This window comes from Actinia tenebrosa, unplaced genomic scaffold, assembly GCF_029948245.1.
Source record: "Actinia tenebrosa isolate PJP-AT-01 unplaced genomic scaffold, QUT_ActTen_1.0 PGA_scaffold0__85_contigs__length_37466705, whole genome shotgun sequence".
Lineage (NCBI taxonomy): Eukaryota > Metazoa > Cnidaria > Anthozoa > Actiniaria > Actiniidae > Actinia > Actinia tenebrosa.
In genome coordinates this window covers 35727180-35745579 of record NW_028292569.1, presented here as the reverse complement: position 1 = coordinate 35745579, position 18400 = coordinate 35727180, and the positions used below count along the sequence as shown (strand labels likewise).

The following is an 18400-nucleotide window of genomic DNA, read 5'->3' as shown; positions in this document are numbered from 1 at the left end:
ACGTGCATGAAGACGTCCATGGCAGACTGACAGGACTAACTTCCAAGGTCCAAGGTAGACCATTTCCGATTCGAAACGTGCTCGTTCTTCAATACTAGACGAGAAATCCTTCGAAGAGATCTTGGGGCAGTTGTTGAACCCATATTTAGTTGTGTTGAATATCGGTACTGCGATTGTATATGAAAGTAATTATAAGTAAGTGTATATGTAAGCTGGTTCATATTTTACGCGACTTGAAGTTTTGAAAGGCCCAGAGATCCACGAGGCGTAGCCGAAGGATCCACATACTACTTTGACAATGTGATGGCGCATTTTCAGACACATAAAAAACTAATATGGCTATTTGTTTTTTACAATAACAAAACTATAAAAATTTCTTGTTTGTACTGATCAAAACAACCAAAGGGGAGAACGCGCCCTCGTTGACTTCAGCTTTATCTGTCTGTCCTGTTATTGACGATAAAAGATAACCAAGCAGCGCGCGAGAAAATTGCAAGCTATTGTAAAACTTTATTTCGATATGAAACAACAGTTTATAAGGGAAAGATATAAGATCAATAATTACATGTGTTGAGCATTGGTTTTGATAATGGGACAAGTTTAATATTGAAACGTGACACACTGAAACATACATTTGAACTTGTCGATAACTCCATATTTAAGAATTAGATCGAAAATAATAGCCATGCAATGATTTTTTAATGATTATCTGAAAATAAAAGGATAATCCTAATAGGAGTTTTAGACACTGTCAATATAATTTATCTATTATATAACGAAGATTCAAGGTTTCCAAACGCTTATCATTCATACCATAGTTAATATGTTAACTATGTTCATACGAAACTATTGCATGTACAAGTAGTTTTTAGCAAGACTATAGGTTTGGAGGGCTCGTATTTAGTCGCAATCTGATTGGCTGACAGTTATGATCAATTATTTGTTTAATGTTTGTTTAATTGTTTATTTGTCAGATAAAAAGATGATGACAAGTAAGAAAAAGTAATGTTTTCGGTATTCTACAAATCAATGTCTCTTTTACATTCCATCTTGGTCAGGTGAAAATGAGCAAATTTTCAAATGCTCCCACTATCTTTATGTGTTGCACACAAAGTTTCAGACAGAATGTCTGAACAAATTGCCTGATAAAATATTGGCATATTGAAACCTTAAATTTTTATAGTTCTCTGTTAACTTGTTAATACTTAACAAATAAGTATCAAGAAACAACACCTTTATTCAAGTTGTAATTAGAGGTAAAATGATTTGGTAGTTATTATTTATAATATGTAGCCAGTTAATATTGATTATGACCTGGATATTCTCAAATTTATATGGCCGACTCACTGCTTTTAGTCTGCAGAGATTGATAGACAAAGGTTTGGTTTCTAATGTTCAATGGTTCATATGGGTGTTGCTCATTATCATTATCCTTCACTCTGGGTTCCACTAATCCTGTACCAAGAGACTCGTACACTGGTACACATGTCCCTTGATTAGACGTGTTTGGCATCAAATTGAGTCCTTGATAATTACTGGCATCATTAGACGAGTCTGCCTTGTTAGGAATTAGTTTATGGATGGTTTCATATTCTGATCCACTTTGAACAGGCTGTTGTGGACGAGATGCTGTATCCAATGATGCTGGATTATCTTCCAATTCAAGATCATTCTGAAAAATAATACAAATGGCTGTGATCTGAGGTTCTTTAAAGCTTCCAGCGCTAGCTCTTTGTAAAATAGAGAAAATATCAAAAACAACGACAAAACTAAGAGGAAAACATGTTACGTGCCTCGTAGGTTTCTTCAGCAGCAGCTTTCTTTGACCGAGGTTTTCTTAATATGAAAGAAAAAAATAATATGATCACTACATTTTTACTGTGCTGCACAGTATAAAAATGAATTCCTCTATTTAGATAATTTAAAAAAAGATATCCCTTCGTTATTACAGCAGCTAATAAGACTTGACCCTAACTAAAAATATATACACGTATAAACCATGTATGCCTCACAACAATGTTACCTCTTTTGGATTGGGCTTTGTTTTCTACCTACAAAGAAGGTGAAGAAAAAAGAAAAGGAAAAAAAAATGACGAGAATAAAATGAGGAAACATGCAATACAAGAATTTTGGAAAAACGTCAATCTCGTAATCATAGCATGGTTAGTTCAGTACTATTTCCATCAAACTAAACTGAGACACGCGCAGGTGCTATGGGATTGCAAAAATTAGCTATGGAAAGTGAACAAACAAACTTACTGCTCAGTTGTACTCTTCTTTTTAGATACACAAATTGTAGTAAGTTCAAACCAATAGAGAGAACTAGAATGGCAATAACGACTCCAAGGACTGTCGAACCTGTTGGAAAAGTGATCATTTCACATGGTACAAGTACAAATCCACGAAGCAGGAAAAAGGGACATTATTAATTGTTTCTTTGTTGTTGTTGTGGTTCTGTTGTTCAATTTTCATTTTATAGGGCACTGGATGGCACTTATTTTTCTGCTTTTTTTTACCTATGCGCTAGTTACTTTGTTATACTTACAAGTTTTTGATCCTTTTTCAATGCAGTACTTACTTGCTAATACAAGAAAGAAAGCAAGAAAATTATTCAATAGCCCGTTTCGTTCTATAAACATAATTCCCTATGTATCTTTAGAATAATCAATACTTGCTACATATTGGTCAATAGAATAGGAGAACATATTAATAAAATATGTTTAATTTTTTTAACTGTTAATTATTTCTGATACCGACCATTTGTAGCCGTTGCCTTGTCTGCTGTAGTATTTACCGTCTTGGCACCTCCTTCATCCTTCACACTTTCTCCATATTTGTTCCATGCAGTTACCATAAACATGTATGTTTTGCCATAAACAATATCCTTTGTTATTTTATACTCAAGCTGTTTTGAATCAATAACGTTATCATACTTTGTCCACTCAGCCTTTTTCGCGACTTCCTTCACGTAGATTGTGTACCTTGATATGTTGCCGCCATTGTCATCCGGCTCTTCCCATCTCAAGAGGACTGAGAGTTTGAACTCTGGTGACCGTTCAAGAAGAGCTATCACTAGCTCTGGAGCTGATGGCTTACCTTATAATTGCGCATCAATATGTAAAACAAACAAACAAAAGAGAAAATTACAAAAAGAAAAAGAGGAACAAATATTTTAGCAACAAATTGGGGTCGGTGTCCACTGGTAGAACGAAGCTTGGGATTGGATAAAATAACAAAAACAAAGAAAGCATGGATTATGGTGAACAATGTGTATTATTCTACATGTGAGCTGCGTTCTTTGTTTTATCTCACCATTCATTGTTTGTTCATCCACTCCCAGGCTTCGTTCTGCCCCTTGTGGATTACCCACAAATTGACAAAACACAATTTGGTTTTCCGGTATTGCACTGGTTTTTCGGTCTGGCATAGATGGGAACAATCTGTCAATAAGACACTGTAAAATATCTTGATGCAATTGATTGAAATAATTTATCAACAAAATACTTATTTCAATCAATTGCAATCGAAAAAAAATGCTGATTATATTTTTTTAACCTATGCAAAACCTTTTTTGAATAAATAATGTATTGAGCACGAACAAAGCATACAATGTGTCATATTAACATTATTTCAATTATCTCACTTCATAATGGTAATATATTAGTTACCTTTTCCTGTCATATCGTATTTACCTATTTTTTGTGTTCTGATAATTTTGGAAGACTCCACTCCATATCCAACAATATTCTTGGCATACACTTTGACAGCGTAGAGCTTGTTTGCTTTCAGTCCTGTTATAACAGTCTGGGTATTCACTGTGATCACAGGGGGCTTGGTACTTACTTCCACTAAGTAACCAGTGACATCGAGTCCACCATCATCAGCAGGTTTGTACCATGTAACATTTATGGATGATGCTTCGACATCGGTTATTGTTAAAGAAACAGGACCTGGAGAAACTTCAAGGTGTAAAGACAATATTAAAGCTGACTAACGTGAAAAATATTAAATAAAACAAATAGCATGCGGTTGTTTCAGTCCATCCATTGCGAAAAGTTTTTTTTCTTTTTCTCTTTTTATAATCAAAAAATTAAAAAAATATACTAAAAGAATAAAAAAATACAAACTTACTCAGCTTAGTAACATTTATAACATGTTCATCACTTCCCAGGATGTTTGTTGCTCGACACTTGTACTGTCCATAGTCCGCTTGGTCAGTAGCAGTCAGTACTGTCACCTCACTACCCCCGGGTACAATGATGACACCTGTAGTGATCTGTTGATTTGTTGGTTTGTACCATGATATTCGTGGTGAAGGTAAACCAGTTGCAAAACATCTGAGATGAATACTGTTGCCATTCCATGATTTGGATTTTGAAGTCGAATAAGACTCATTAACAGTTGGTTTGACTGCGATAATAAACATGACAAATAGTAAAATGAATATAAAACCACGCAAAATGTACACCATGAACAAAATCAAAATACATCACGTATCACCTTCATTACAACAAAAGGAACAACATCTGGAACAAAAGCAGCTGCTGCAACAGTGGCAGCTATAACGCAATAAGCATAAGCTGCTCATGTTTAACTTACAATAGACAGTCACAACAGTTTGTGCAGTGACCAGTCTCTTATTCGGGTTGTTCCTCGCCTGACACTCATACGTCCCTTTCTGGTCTCTTCTAATGTTTGCTATCCTCAATATAGCACTTCCCATTCCCGTACTCATGCTGACTTGACTTTCTATCTGTACCCACGTGATTTTAGGTGTCGGTGGACCGATAGCAGTACATTTTATAACTAGATCCTGACCTTCTTCTATACCCTTACTTAGAGGTGGTCGTTTAACAAACTGGGGAGTAGCTAATGAAGAATAAAATAGCAATGGATGATTTAACTGACAATTACATTAATGCTCAACAAGCTGATTTTTGCAATATGGTTTAATTGTTTGTTTTGTTTTTTGTTTTCGCTTTTGTTTTCAACAAAAGCAACTTATTTATTTATTTATTCATTTATTGATTATAATTTCCCCGACATGCAATAAGAGTTATAGAAGCAATCCATACCTGCGGTAGTTAATTGTGCCGAATATATGGTGTTCGGTTTCCCTTCTTCAACAATCCCTGCAACATACTGATTGGTATCGTTGAGAGTAATATTCGTTAGTTTGAACCAAACGTGTCCTGCACTGATATTACCAACCCAGTGGACTCTTCCTTTGTAACGTAAAGCACCTTTGTCCAAAGCCGTGCTAAGCACAACATTATTTGATCTGTCTACGTAGATAAACTGTGGTTTAACTAATCCATCAGTTTCTAGTCCCCACCTCGCTTCAAATATGCGATGACCATTGGACGAGTTCCACATGAAGACTGCATCTTGGGCAACATTTCGTATCATAGGGCTTGGACTTCTTATGCCACTTTCTAAAAAGGACGAAAGAGATTAAAATTTATATTGGGATTGACACTTGCATTTTGTGTATGTTTGCTAATTATTTCTTTTCTGAAAGTAAAGCTTGCGCGATATTTTTTTTGTAGGTGAAGTACTTGCTAGCCGAAATTTGTCTTCAGATTCAGATTTAAAAGAAAATAAACGACCCCAAAAAGAATAAGAAATCGAAGAGGCGAATCAAATAATAATGCCTGAACTCCTCATGCATAAACTTCCGCTATACCGTGACGCTATTTTAATTTAAACTTTGCTTCTAGTATAGCTCAATCATTAAATGGTTACATGCATTTAGTAAGTCAGTTATCATATGCCTCTGTTATATGTGGCTTGTTTTTAACGGAATTACAATTTAAAAAGGGAAACGTGAATGCACGTTCGTTATTTTAATTACAATATTAGAGTAATATTAAGAACCAGCTATACTTATGTAAAAATTGGTAGCATGATTAACTTACCCACCAGAGGAAACGAAAACAGAACACAAAGAATGAGCAGTCTACCAATTAAAATACTTCGCATTTGGACAAAATTCAAGATAAATAAAAAGACATCAATATGTTACGAATAGCAAGTTATGTTGCTTCAGAGCGAGAACTTATTCATATGTCGATCATTGCCTGTGCGTTATTATCATGACCTCTTTGTTTGATCACTTTATGCAGATTAGTTACTGGTAACGCAAACATTACTAGTACGTAAGCTAAAAAAACGTTCGCTTGCTTTGAAAAATGCAATTTGTAGTATTGTTGCAAACAAATATGATATTGAAATATGGTTGTTAAAATATTTAGGGACATAATCAGTTTATTCACTAATATTCGGTTAAGCATCAAGCTACCCAGATAATTGTGCGCACATCGAGTCGACATTTATGGGAAGGGTTAGTACATCGGCTTGCCCACCGAATTACATGGTTACACATAGAAATAATGTCATCAGATTATCCATAAAAACGAACGCTTGGGCACCGAGTGCATGCACACCGAGTAATCATTAGGAATAATGCGCACACTGAATCATCCATGGGAAGGATCCGTTCATCGGGTAGTCTGTATAAATACCGGGCCTGATCCTAACGAAATGAAAAAATATCCATATGAATGAGTCGCACTACGAGTCATCCATGTGAAGGAACGTGCATACTGGGTCGTCCTTAAAATTCATGTGCACACAGAGTTGCACATAGAAATATCGGGGTATCTATCTATAGATAGATAGATATTATAAATTTCTATTAATACTGATGGGCATACCAAGTCATCAATGAAAATGATGCGCGCACCGAGTTATCCATAAAAAATGATGCATACCCATAATTCCCAGTATACGGAATTATCCATAAAAACCATGCACATGCAGACCTACCATTAGAAAGACTGAGGTATTGATAACAATAATGCACACGCAGGGTTATCCAAAGAAATGATGCGCTCTTCAAATTGGTCAGTGGAATACCAAGTTATCCAGTGAAATAATGGGCACCAAGATTTACTATTATGAAATACCGAGTCATCCATAAAAAAAATATTTACACACCGGTTTATTCATAGGGATAAAGTACACTCAGGTTCGCCCATGGAAACGATCCAATTATACATCGAAATAATGCGGGCGATAAATAAAGTTAAATTATTTGTATTATTGAAAGTGTGAATTCCTGTTCTTCGACAATAGCACTAAAATTACGGAGACAAGTAGTGAATTTGCAATTTATTAATACTTATTTTTAAAATAACTTAACTTCATTTTATTTGTAGTGTTTTGGAATATACTGTATTAATAGGTTTACTGGGCAAAAAAAAAAAAAAAAAAAGAAAAAAAAGTACGTTCTTTGAGCAAATCGTTTCCCTGTCTAGTTTTTTTATATAACAGTTTCCATTTTATTAGTGTGCAAGGAGTAATAACAACGTGTTTCGTTCCCAACAGAAAGGGGTTGATACGGGTGGATCTCTGGGTCATTAGAATGGGCTATAGATTCCTTGATTCATTCGCCAAGGGACTTATACAGTGGTCCTTGGACACTTTGTTCAGATGTATTTAGGAAATCAAGGTCCTCATAATGTTGGGGATTATTTGGTGTAAAAGCTTTATGTAGTGTTTAATAAACGAGCAGGAGTGTTTTATCAGGTTTAAAAGTTTTTAGTAATATATACAGTATGAGTGGCCGTGTTGTATGTGATATACGAACTCGAGGCGTAGCCGAGTGATTGTATATCGCATACAACACGGCCACTCATACTGTAGATTGCTTATCAAACGTCTAGGTTAATTCCTTTGTGTTTCACTAAAATTTTCAAAATTGAAGTGAATCTGCCCAAGAAAATCCAAGTTCAAGTTTATGCAAATGAAGACAAATCTATATCAGATATAAAACCTCCTTCATGGTCGTGATTTCTATTGTGTTTTCCTCATGAATTATTCATGAGTTTGATAAGACCTGATAAAACACGATCTGCGAGTTTAATGAACGGCTTCATAAACGCGTGAATAATTAACGAATTTTGAACGGCTAAGAAATCCCATGTGGAATCATACAGCATAACAAATATAATAGAAAAGTAGTCAATTCTCAGGGGAAGAAATTTCTAGGTGGACCTTAAAGATTAACATATTTTTGTTTGGAAGTTATTGCATCAGTTTAAATGAAAATGCCTCCAAAGCGGATGTTTCGGAAATCAAAAAGTGCTTTAGAAGAACAAGTTTTTTTTTTACAGAAATCTGTACCTAGGTCGACACGTTAAGTAACAAAATGGTCGTTCAATATTTTTGTCTCTTGGCAAACTGCAAGGTCAAATAAAAATCCCGTTTTGGAAGAGATTGGATTCAAAGCCGAAGTCGATAAATTCAAAGTCTTGAAACTAATATCGTGAACATGACGGAGGATTCATTGAATTTCTGGCTAACAAAATTTGTCCAGGAAATTTGCAAAGAGGACGGACAGAGATATCCCCCGAGATCTTTGCACAGCATTATATGTGGTCTCCAACGCCATTTGGAAGAGGGAAATGGAGGTAAAGCGGTTAGATTGAATTGTTAGATAAAGGGGACAGAAGGTAAAACATTTTGACACTTGTTTCACTATTATTTATTGGCCAGTCAGTAATGACATTTAAAAAGTACGTTTTCTTGAATATTTATGTTTGTTGCTAATTGAAATTTATATCATTGAATGAGTTTTCTAGGGACCTTATAACATGGGTGTACATTTAGTAAGCTTTGGGCCTTTATCAGTGTTTTTCTAATGAGAGTAATCTTTATATAAAGATTTCCCTCATTAGAAATTCACTGATAAAGGCCCTAAATTTAAGAATTGTACACATACAATTGTACACAAAGTTACCTTGATAGCTCGCTCATTAACATAATTATCATAACAATCGTTTTACTCATTCAGCCCCGCTTTCCCCGGAGGCCGAAATGAAATCGCCCCGGGCTTTAAGAATCACACGTTATTACCAGGGTATAAAGATTCATTCACGTGACTAATTTCCTTGATTTCATTGGAGTAAAAGCTCGTTAATTATTCATGAGTTTATGAATAGGCCTTGTAATATCATTGGTAGTGGTATGGTTTCATATTCCTGTCCAGTGTTGGCAGGCGCCTGTGCAAGTGATGTTGTAACAGCGGATACTACATTCTCGTCCATCTCAAGTTCGTTCTTATATAAATTAAAAAAAAAAAAAAAAAGGTTTTACAATTTTGAGTAACAATCCACGCAGTTGATACCCATATAAAATTTTGGACATTTTGGACATTTTGGCGCATTACTGCCTACTATATGTGAAATCGTTAACCTGTCACTTCAAACTGGTGTTGTTCCATCTTCTCTTAAAGTTGCTGTTTTAAAACCGTTACTGAAAAAACCATCTCTTGATCATGAAATTTTTGGAAATTATCGCCCTATCTCTAATTTAAAGAATATCTCCAAGATTATTGGAAAAGTCGTTTCTCTTCAGCTAAATGATTATCTGTCTCTGAACAATCTCCATGAACCATTGCAGTCTGCATACAAAACATTTCATAGCTGTGAAACTGCTCTTCTTCGAGTACAAAATGATATCCTCCACTCCATTGACAATCGTTCTTGTGTTGCCATGCTACTCTTGGACCTATCTGCTGCATTTGACACAGTTGATCATCAAATTCTTCTAGATCGTCTCCATACAAAATTTGGCATTTCTGGCATAGCTCTTCAATGGTTTAAGTCCTACCTCACTGATCGCTTTCAATTTGTTTCCATTGATGATTTTTCTTCTGAAGCCCTTCAACTTGATTGTGGCGTACCTCAAGGTTCTGTACTTGGTCCTTTGTTGTATCTCCTTTATACTTCTCCAGTAGCTGATATCCTCCGAATACACAGAATGTCTTTCCACCTTTATGCTGATGACACTCAATTATATATTCCTTTCTCCTGTAATGATGATTTGTCCCTTAATGATTCCATGAATCTGATTGAAAACTGTCTATCTGATATTGATGCTTGGATGACTACAAATAAATTGAAACTAAATAAAGGCAAAACTGAATTCCTGTTATTTTCTTCAAAGCACAGCCCACAGTTAACTCTTCCTTCTCTTCAATTTGGTTCTGATGTGATAATGCCCTCAATGCATGCTCGGAACATTGGTGTCATATTTGATACGCATCTTACTTTGGTTCGTCATGTGAATAATATTTGCAAGTCTTCTTTTTATCATCTCAGAAACATTGCTAAAATAAGAAAATACATCTCTTTGAAAACAACTGAAACTCTCGTCCACGCGTTCATATCCTCCAAACTCGACAACTGTAACTCTCTGCTCTTTGGCTTACCAAACAAACTCTTAGATAAACTACAATCTGTACAGAATGCTGCTGCCAGAATAATCACTCTTTCCCATAAACATGACCACATTACACCTATCCTCGTTAATCTGCATTGGCTACCAATTGAATCTAGAATCAAATATAAAATCCTATTACTTACTTTTAAAGCTCTTCATGGCCAATCTCCTATCTATATCCGGGAACTCATTTCAGTGTATAAACCGAACCGTAATCTTCGTTCTGCATCACAGGTTCTTCTATCAGCACATTCTTATAATCTTAAATCTTATGGTCATCGCTCCTTCTCTGTGGCTGCTCCTGAACTCTGGAACTCACTTCCAATATCTCTCCGAAATGCATCAAGTCTAGCCTCATTCAAAACTGAACTTAAAACTTATCTCTTCAAATTAGCATATTCTTTGTAAATAATTTTATTTTGTCGTTGTCTTTGTCGTTTGTTTACTAGCGCTTAGAACAGATTTGTATTTGCGCTTTATAAATAAATATTATTATTATTAATATTATTAAAATTATCATCACTCACATCGTAGATCTCCTCGTTGGCAGCTTTGCTGGTAGTTGTTCTGAAAATACACCAATAAAGGAACAATAATACAATATATATATATATATGTATATTTTACAAAGTGAGTTATATATGTTTGCATGCATATAAGTGTCGTTTACCTCTGGTTAGGTTGGTTTTGTTTTCTAGCTTTACCTGAAATGACAGCAAAATGTAATGTTAATAACCAAAAACATATAGCGAGTGAGAAATTAGAGAGGAAGAAAAAGAAGAAGATGAAATAAAATAAAAACGCCAAGTGAGAATGAAAAAAATAAAATAAAAAATAACTTAAAAAATAACTCATACCTTAGGGTCTCAAATCCAGTGGCTTAACATACTAAGGCTCAGGGTCTTAGGTCTGAGGTGATGTCTTTGTAATTACATCTCCAAATGGTTAGACCTTAACCTGGCGATAACGGCGGTCCCGTCCCTAATTAATTAGAGACGTTGAAAGAGGACCACGATCTTATTAGCTTAATTTCTGTCAAGTGTAATCCTTTATAAACAAAATTAATTGATTAATTAAGTAATTATTAACTTATAATAAAGACCAGTAATTGGTCCCAACACTAACGCTCACTAACAGTGCAATTAACACGCACTCACGCTTTTAATTTTTCTTTCTTTCTTGAGCAAATAAACTGAAATTGAAACAAAGAGAGAGAGAACGATAATTGTGATAATGACTCCAAGTACAATTGTGACTGTTGTGAGAAAAATAATAAATATAAATGAAAAATAAGTACAAATAAATTATATACATGGTAGTTGGTTTTCAGTTATTGCTATTATTGTTTGTTCTTACACTATCTCGAATCTCCTGTATCGGAATCAATTTAAGCTAGAAAGTCGTGCGATCAGAATAGTTTGGGTTTCCTGTGGCAAGTGATCCCATGAGTCTTTGCGCATAGAAGAGAACCTCATGGCCGCCACTTAAAAATTCGTTCTTAATAACTTTCATCGTTTTTTCGTCAGAAGAACAAAAACTCAGTTATCACCTCGACTAAGATTTCGTTAACCCGCCCATAACTTTATCTAACCCTAATATCGGTCTGGTATTTAATGCCAAAGCCATATGTACATACCACTGTTATATACCGTCTTATCTGTTGTAGTATTTACAGTCTTAACGTTGCGTTCACTGTAACTAATGAGTACTTGAGTGCCATTAATCAAATATAATAAATAAAACAAAACAAAACAAACAAAAAAAAAACCTGAAGTATCTAATACTAACTTTGCTTCTTTTATTAGAAGATGAGTAAATATGACAGTGACAATTTTCTAATTTATAAAGGATAATTATAATGTTTCTGGTTCATAGCAAGTATAACCCTAATAAAATTACGCGACGGCTGAATATCTCAAAACGCAATTGTTTGAGTTCATGCGCGGTATTTACAAGAAGCTTGTTTTCATCGCTGTTGGTTCTGTCACTGGGCGTTGGTACTGCCCTGGAGCAATCACCAGACTCTCTAGTCCATTCCAATGCGACCTTCTCTCTCGGGGACTGGGGATATGAGTTGGGCATGTGTGGTGTCGATATTGCCTAATAATTAAAATATTATCAAATATAATGAACAATTTGCATTTTAGAAACAAAAAGTCGAAATTGGGAATACTACTAAAACGCACATTTGCTGTCTAGTTATTCTTTGAATTCGTGCATTTTTTCTGCTTTTTTCCTTTTTCCTTCATTCTCTTGTTCCTTTCGTTTTCTGTTTTTATTTCACTGCTTAGCTCTTGGTTAGTAATTTTACTCGCCACCATATCATCTTTCCTACAGAACCGCCAATTAATGCGAGAATAAATGATTATAATATCAAACGGAAGCGGAATAGAGACATGGCAAGTTATGTCACTGTGACTAAATTAAGACACAAAAAAAACATGAAAACCTGATAGACCGGACGACGAATTTTTTGGTATTCTTATGCAGCCTCAAGTGATTCTAGTTGCATCTTGCAGAAAATAGAATGTGATAAAATGTAGACTCTATACCTGTTGCGCTAGCATTGTGTAAAACGCTAGTTCTATATATCAACGCTAGCAACAGTCACTTTAAAACACACCTACCTGGTTAGAGTGAAACAATGTTCAATGCTCTTTTTCCTCGATCGATATAAGCCACTAGTAGACACAAGGCTCTATCTCTCTCTATTCATTTTCTCTCTCTCTCTCTCTCTCTCTCTCTCTCTCTCTCTCTCTCTGTTTCATTCTATCTATCTCTCCCATATATATATATATATGCAGAATTCAGAAAATGAAATGTGTGGCAAAAAATAGCATTCAGCTGCTGCAGCGCACTGAATCATCTGACAAGTGGAAGTGAATTTAGTATTAGTGTAACGTTATTTTTAAAAGTAATAATATATTATATGGTATTTTTATTTGTTTATTTACCAAGCCAACAAAACTTCGAAAAGTTTCCTATTTCCTTCTTAATGTTTTTCTCTTTCTTTCAGTAGTTTAAGTTGTTTCGTTTTTAGTTTTATTCATACCTCACAAACATCAATTAATCTCTAATTAAAACAAAAAGGTATCGTTTTTGATCAATTGTTTTTTAGTTTTATGCAGCACGAGGAGACACTGAAACCACAAGAACCAATAGCTTTGGAAACATCAAACCCTCATTGATAGTATATGGATCCAAATTCAATATCGAGAGTAAAGAGGGCCGGATACCGCAAAACCGTAATTCCCATCAGAAGCTCATGATGTTTATCAAGAACTGGAGAGCACGATTACCATTATCTAGAAATTAAAGATTGTATATGATAAATTTTTAATTGGCTTGACGTGTGTAGTCGTTATATTTCTCTCTCAACAGGTGTGAATGTTTCATTGTAGAATGCAGTCTGCACCAAGCGTGACGTAGAATTCTAGTTATCTTGAAGTCATATATCGAATCTATCCGGACTTTGTTATTCGTTATCCGCTGTTTATTGATTTAAGTTTATTTAGCTGGGTCAAGTAAACCATTATTTTATATATGGTTCACGTTATCTTTTGTTCTTTGACAAGATTCGGAAAGTCTGCACTTCCTATGCTAACGCTTCAACGAAAACGATTTATTCAAAAAAATCAAACTACAGCGCTTGAGCCCAAGCTAATAACAAAAATTAGCTTCAATTTCCCTCAAATAGAGTTAGGTCTTTCAAATATTTTGAGGAGTGTTGAAGATTCTCCTAATAGTGGGGAAAATGCTTTTTTCTATTTGGTTTAAGAAGCTATAGAATCCCACACACATTAAAATTTGATCCATGAAAGTGAAATAGGATACTTACCAATTTAAATATTGCATTATTTTGATCCATCATTGCTTCATAAGAACAATGGGGTTCTCTGTAGATCTATTGATTTTATTGACGATCAACCTGTTACTCTTGAACAAGGCCCATGGTGATAATTTGTATTAGTTAATCTTTAACTTTCTCTGAGTTTATCAACAGAAAAAATCACATTGATAATTAATTTATAGTTTTTACTGGCTTAATATTTTAGGTGCAGCTCGTTTCACAGTAGTTCCACCAAGTGTTTTGTATGTGTCTGTAGGAGAAACAGCTAAGCTCATGTGGGATTACAGTGTGGATAACAAGTTGGAAGAGTTTGATGTTTATTCACCAAGGTGGATGTTCTATGCTGACAATGGCAGTATATTTCTACGGACAAGAGGTTGTGTCAAACAAGTGGAAATGGAACATAAACCCCAATACATGTCCTGCTAGACTACTGAACCCTGTTCGAGTGAGTAAAGAATCAACTGCTACACTAGTAATCCATAATGTAACTCTTGCTGATAGTGGTACGTATGGATGTGTTCTGGTGCTGACAACAAGAAGCCCCATAACAAGTAAAGTCAAACTCGTCGTAACATGTGGGTATAATTCTTTCAATTTGTTGGAATTGTTGTTCTTGTTTCTATTAAATTATTTTTTTGTCTGCTTTAATTTTTGTTTTTGATTTTCCAAATTTTGAAATATCTTTCGTGCGTATGTTCTTTTTTATTAAGGTAAATATATCGTTTTCCCATTAACATTTATTCAACCATGTATAATCAGACTCGAACTGATAAGTACAATCTTAATCTTAAAATATTGAAATTAATCGTTCTTTCGTTCTTTCGTTCTTTCGTTCTTTCGTTCTTTCGTTCTTTCGTTCTTTCGTTCTTTCGTTCTTTCGTTCTTTCGTTCTTTCGTTCTTTCGTTCTTTCGTTCTTTCGTTCTTTCGTTCTTTCGTTCTTTCGTTCTTTCGTTCTTTCGTTCTTCGTTCTTTCGTTCTTTCGTTCTTTCGTTCTTTCGTTCTTTCGTTCTTTCGTTCTTTCGTTCTTTCGTTCTTTCGTTCTTTCGTTCTTTCGTTCTTTCGTTCTTTCGTTCTTTCGTTCTTTCGTTCTTTCGTTCTTTCGTTCTTTCGTTCTTTCGTAACTGTGTATACCAAATGTCCTTTGCAGTTTCAACTTTGCACTAGCATGTACAATTTACATTTTTCCATGGATATATGGTATGCATTCTAATGGAAATGTTCAAATTAATTCATTTGTTGTTTTTTTTTTTTTTTTTAGTTGTTTGTTGTATTTGTAAGGGCGACGACAGATATGTACTTACATGTGGCTGCTATTTTCTTATTTACAGCATTTCCGTCTTTATCGATCAATCCGTCATTTTCAAACATACCTGTAAACGAATCCCAAGAACTGCATATCAAATGTTCTGCGGTAGGAACTCCTATGCCAAACGTCAACGTGGCAAAAAGTACAGGGTGATATCATTGACCAAGGCGTAGGAAATGTGGCAATCGATATTACAAATATTACGAGATATGACAGTGGGAAATACGAATGCTGTGCTATTTACATTCTGAACAAACCTTCATTGTGTAAGAGTATCTTGGTAACCGTCCAGTGTGAGTCTAACTGCTTTTTCATAGATATACAAATATATGTTGTTAAGTTTTTTAGCTAAAATGAAGGGGTGAGGGCCGCTTCAAGGTTTGTACCAATCAATATTATCACAATCAAGATCGTTGAAACAGTGCAGACTGAAAATATATAATTCACTCTCTTCACAGATGAGCCGCAAATAGATGTATTTCAGTCAAATGACACAGTTTCTTCATATAATGATGGTAAAATCAGGATATACTGTTTGGCACATGGCGTGCCCTCTCCTCTGTTCACGTGGTATGATCCCCATAATCGATCAATAGCAACAGGATCTCATACTGTTACTGGTGTTGGTGTCTTGGAACTAGTAACCATTGACGCAGGCAGCTATGGATTGTACAAATGTAAAGCAGAAAATCTACTTGGTTATGATGAACACATTATCAATGTCACACAGACAGGTTTGAAGAACAATGATATATTATTAACATTAGACGGTTAAAGAAAAATAGATGGATAGATAGATGGATGGTTGGATGGATTGATGGATGGACGCATGGATGTATGGATGCATGTTTGGAATGATTTAGTCATAAACAATTAATGTCATCTATCCCCAGTCCATCCACCCTCTCTGATGCCAAGTAGAAATCACCATGGAATAGCGACATCATCACCACAAACCACTACAGGTCAGATTTAACAATAAACAGCTGATGAACCATTTTCTTAACTACTTCAGTTTAATTATTAACATGTGACTTGACATCCTATAGTAATCATTCAAAGGTCATGACTCAAGAACCCAGCCTAGAGAGAGGTCTTGCTCGACATTATTTATTCAAGGTTATGTCAATGTTACATATATACGTATAAATAAAGGTTACATTAATGTTAATTTATTCATTTCTATATATTGACATTTTTATTTTATTTTTTTATTTTGCTACCCCAAGTCTGCAGGCACATACTGTGTGTTACATTAAATCAATTATTCTTTTTTCTGCTTTCATCAGGTCGCACATTTGCAACAGTTCATTTTATAGTAACATCAATATCAATAGTTGTGAATATTATCATGGCGCTATTAGTGTGCTACATTTTCAAAAGGACTGGCTTCAAAGGTAAACACTTTAGTTCCAGCATGCAGTGCAAGTCACGTAGTTTTATTCAGAATCTGTGCAGTATGTAAAACGATAGATAATGATTCAATGGTATAATTTATGATTTATTTTACAATTTCTTTCTTTTCTTTGATATATCTGGCAAAAAATTTCATCAGGGTGTGTAGACCTATCTTTCACTTATTATCATTGTTTTAAATATATTCTAGTTTTAAGGAAGAGGAGCGACAACGAAAGGTAAGCTCACATGTTGCATATACGTACTGTATATAATCAGTTTAACCCATACGTTGCATATCCTCACTCCGTATGCAAAAACAAATAATTCATAGTTCACGCCATTTTTCAAGACTATAGCCAACTGAATTTTGATAAACGTTTTGACGATTATATTTTCGCTTTTTAGGGTTTCAAAACCAGAAGAACCTTTTGCATTTGTAGAGGTGAGTTTAATATTATAAAATGTCTGTAATAAGAAAATGAAAATGAAGGGGAAAAAGCCACAGGTTGAGTTGGACTACGTTTTTAATTTATTTATAATTTATTTAGGGGGGAGGGGGGGGGGGTATGGTGAAAAAAATAAAGTAGTACTATATATCTGAATATGGACTACTCACTCACTCACCCTTGACCCCTTGACTTATTGATTGCCAACTTAACCTTAGCAGTAATAGGGATAGAGTAGATGTATTGGGTTTATCTAACAAACAGACAAACAAACACAATTTGTTTTACTATATTCTTGTATACAGGATAGAATAGAAATTGAAACACACGAACCAGCAGCATCGAAAACACCCCACGAATCACCAAACCTGATACCACCGAATATTGATGTTGGAGCAGTATCGAGAGAATGCACTCCAACCTTATTGGACGAGAGGAAACCAAAAGAGAACCCTGCAGAGCAGCACTTTCTGTCAGGAACTCAGCATCTTTATCAACAGATAAATAATGGAGAGTCATTGTCAAGAGAGCACGAGTATCAGTCAATACTAAGGGAAAATGATAAAATAAGGTTACCAGCAAATGATCCCTTTGAGACAGCGCAAAAACATGCTACATCGAATGTTAATAACGAGCAGCAAGGAACAGAATACCAACCACTACATCTGTATTCAAGCGTAGAAGAAAAGTAGTTGTATTAAAGTGATGTTGGTTTTATTAAAAGAAAGAAAAAAAATAGAAAATGAAAATGAAAAAAGAAAAAAAGAAAAAAGGAAAAAAGAAATAAAAAAGGTTTCTAATAAAAATAAGATAAATGATATAAAATAAAATAAGAAAGCAAAAGTGCAAAGGAAACAAAGCAAATATATCAAATTAATATTCATTTAAATATATTGTCAGATAATTCCAACAATTTTTCCCTCATTAAAAATGTGCTTTATTACAACTCAAAATTAGATGCTATTATTAAACTTTCATTTAAAGACTCGGCCTGGTGTATACAATTTGTAGTATTATAGCATAAGTGATCAACATCTACACACGACGACAGTAAACCAAAAGGCGCCTTTCATGGGTACGAAACCTCTCTCGAGCACAATACTTAACCA

The 18400-nt window shown here is 34.7% G+C and overlaps 2 protein-coding genes and 2 long non-coding RNA genes across 7 annotated transcripts; 2 read left to right on the top strand and 2 right to left on the bottom strand.

Annotated features, from left to right (window-relative positions):
* Positions 1-577: 577 nt before the first annotated feature.
* On the bottom strand, positions 578-11243 carry LOC116294708 (tyrosine-protein phosphatase Lar-like). Of its 4 annotated transcripts, XM_089025584.1 has the most exons (13): positions 11145-11243; positions 10958-10991; positions 10815-10854; positions 5076-5435; positions 4600-4869; positions 4132-4410; positions 3693-3959; positions 2758-3096; positions 2546-2581; positions 2260-2358; positions 2024-2051; positions 1794-1836; positions 578-1672 (listed from the first exon to the last, which is right to left on the bottom strand). In XM_089025584.1, exons 4-13 carry the CDS (start codon positions 5407-5409, stop codon positions 1331-1333), a joined length of 2037 nt encoding a protein of 678 aa, XP_088881710.1. In that variant the 5' UTR covers positions 5410-5435; positions 10815-10854; positions 10958-10991; positions 11145-11243; the 3' UTR covers positions 578-1330. The 4 variants fall into 4 exon arrangements, with proteins under 4 accessions (XP_088881710.1, XP_088881709.1, XP_088881711.1 ...); XM_089025583.1 differs by lacking the exons at positions 10815-10854; positions 10958-10991; positions 11145-11243 and adding an exon at positions 5919-6096; XM_089025585.1 differs by lacking the exons at positions 10815-10854; positions 10958-10991; positions 11145-11243 and adding an exon at positions 5923-6085.
* An 828-nt stretch (positions 11244-12071) lies between these two features.
* Positions 12072-13043, bottom strand: LOC148914180 (uncharacterized). The gene is made up of 2 exons (XR_016119089.1): positions 12915-13043; positions 12072-12387 (listed from the first exon to the last, which is right to left on the bottom strand). It is a non-coding gene; the product is annotated as an uncharacterized LOC148914180 (long non-coding RNA).
* A 1027-nt stretch (positions 13044-14070) lies between these two features.
* LOC148914179 (uncharacterized) lies at positions 14071-15595 on the top strand. The gene is made up of 3 exons (XR_016119075.1): positions 14071-14240; positions 14343-14715; positions 15470-15595. It is a non-coding gene; the product is annotated as an uncharacterized LOC148914179 (long non-coding RNA).
* A 1136-nt stretch (positions 15596-16731) lies between these two features.
* Positions 16732-18019, top strand: LOC148914178 (uncharacterized). The gene is made up of 4 exons (XM_089026084.1): positions 16732-16844; positions 17054-17081; positions 17251-17287; positions 17597-18019. Exons 1-4 carry the CDS (start codon positions 16799-16801, stop codon positions 17981-17983), a joined length of 498 nt encoding a protein of 165 aa, XP_088882210.1. The 5' UTR covers positions 16732-16798; the 3' UTR covers positions 17984-18019.
* The last annotated feature ends 381 nt before the right edge of the window (positions 18020-18400 follow it).

Bases quoted from the DNA above. Each gene is read 5' to 3' on its own strand.
- LOC116294708 (XM_089025583.1), bottom strand. From the start codon at position 5,982: ATGCGAAGTATTTTAATTGGTAGACTGCTCATTCTTTGTGTTCTGTTT. The intron at 4,411-4,599 runs GTAAGTTAAACA...TTATTATCGCAG, and splicing joins AACTGTTGTGACTGTCTATT to TCAAACCAACTGTTAATGAG. The intron at 2,582-2,757 runs GTCGGTATCAGA...TTCTTGTATTAG, and splicing joins CAAGGCAACGGCTACAAATG to CAAGTAAGTACTGCATTGAA.
- LOC148914178 (XM_089026084.1), top strand. From the start codon at position 16,799: ATGGCGCTATTAGTGTGCTACATTTTCAAAAGGACTGGCTTCAAAG. The intron at 16,845-17,053 runs GTAAACACTTTA...AATATATTCTAG, and splicing joins CAAAAGGACTGGCTTCAAAG to TTTTAAGGAAGAGGAGCGAC. The intron at 17,082-17,250 runs GTAAGCTCACAT...TTCGCTTTTTAG, and splicing joins AAGAGGAGCGACAACGAAAG to GGTTTCAAAACCAGAAGAAC.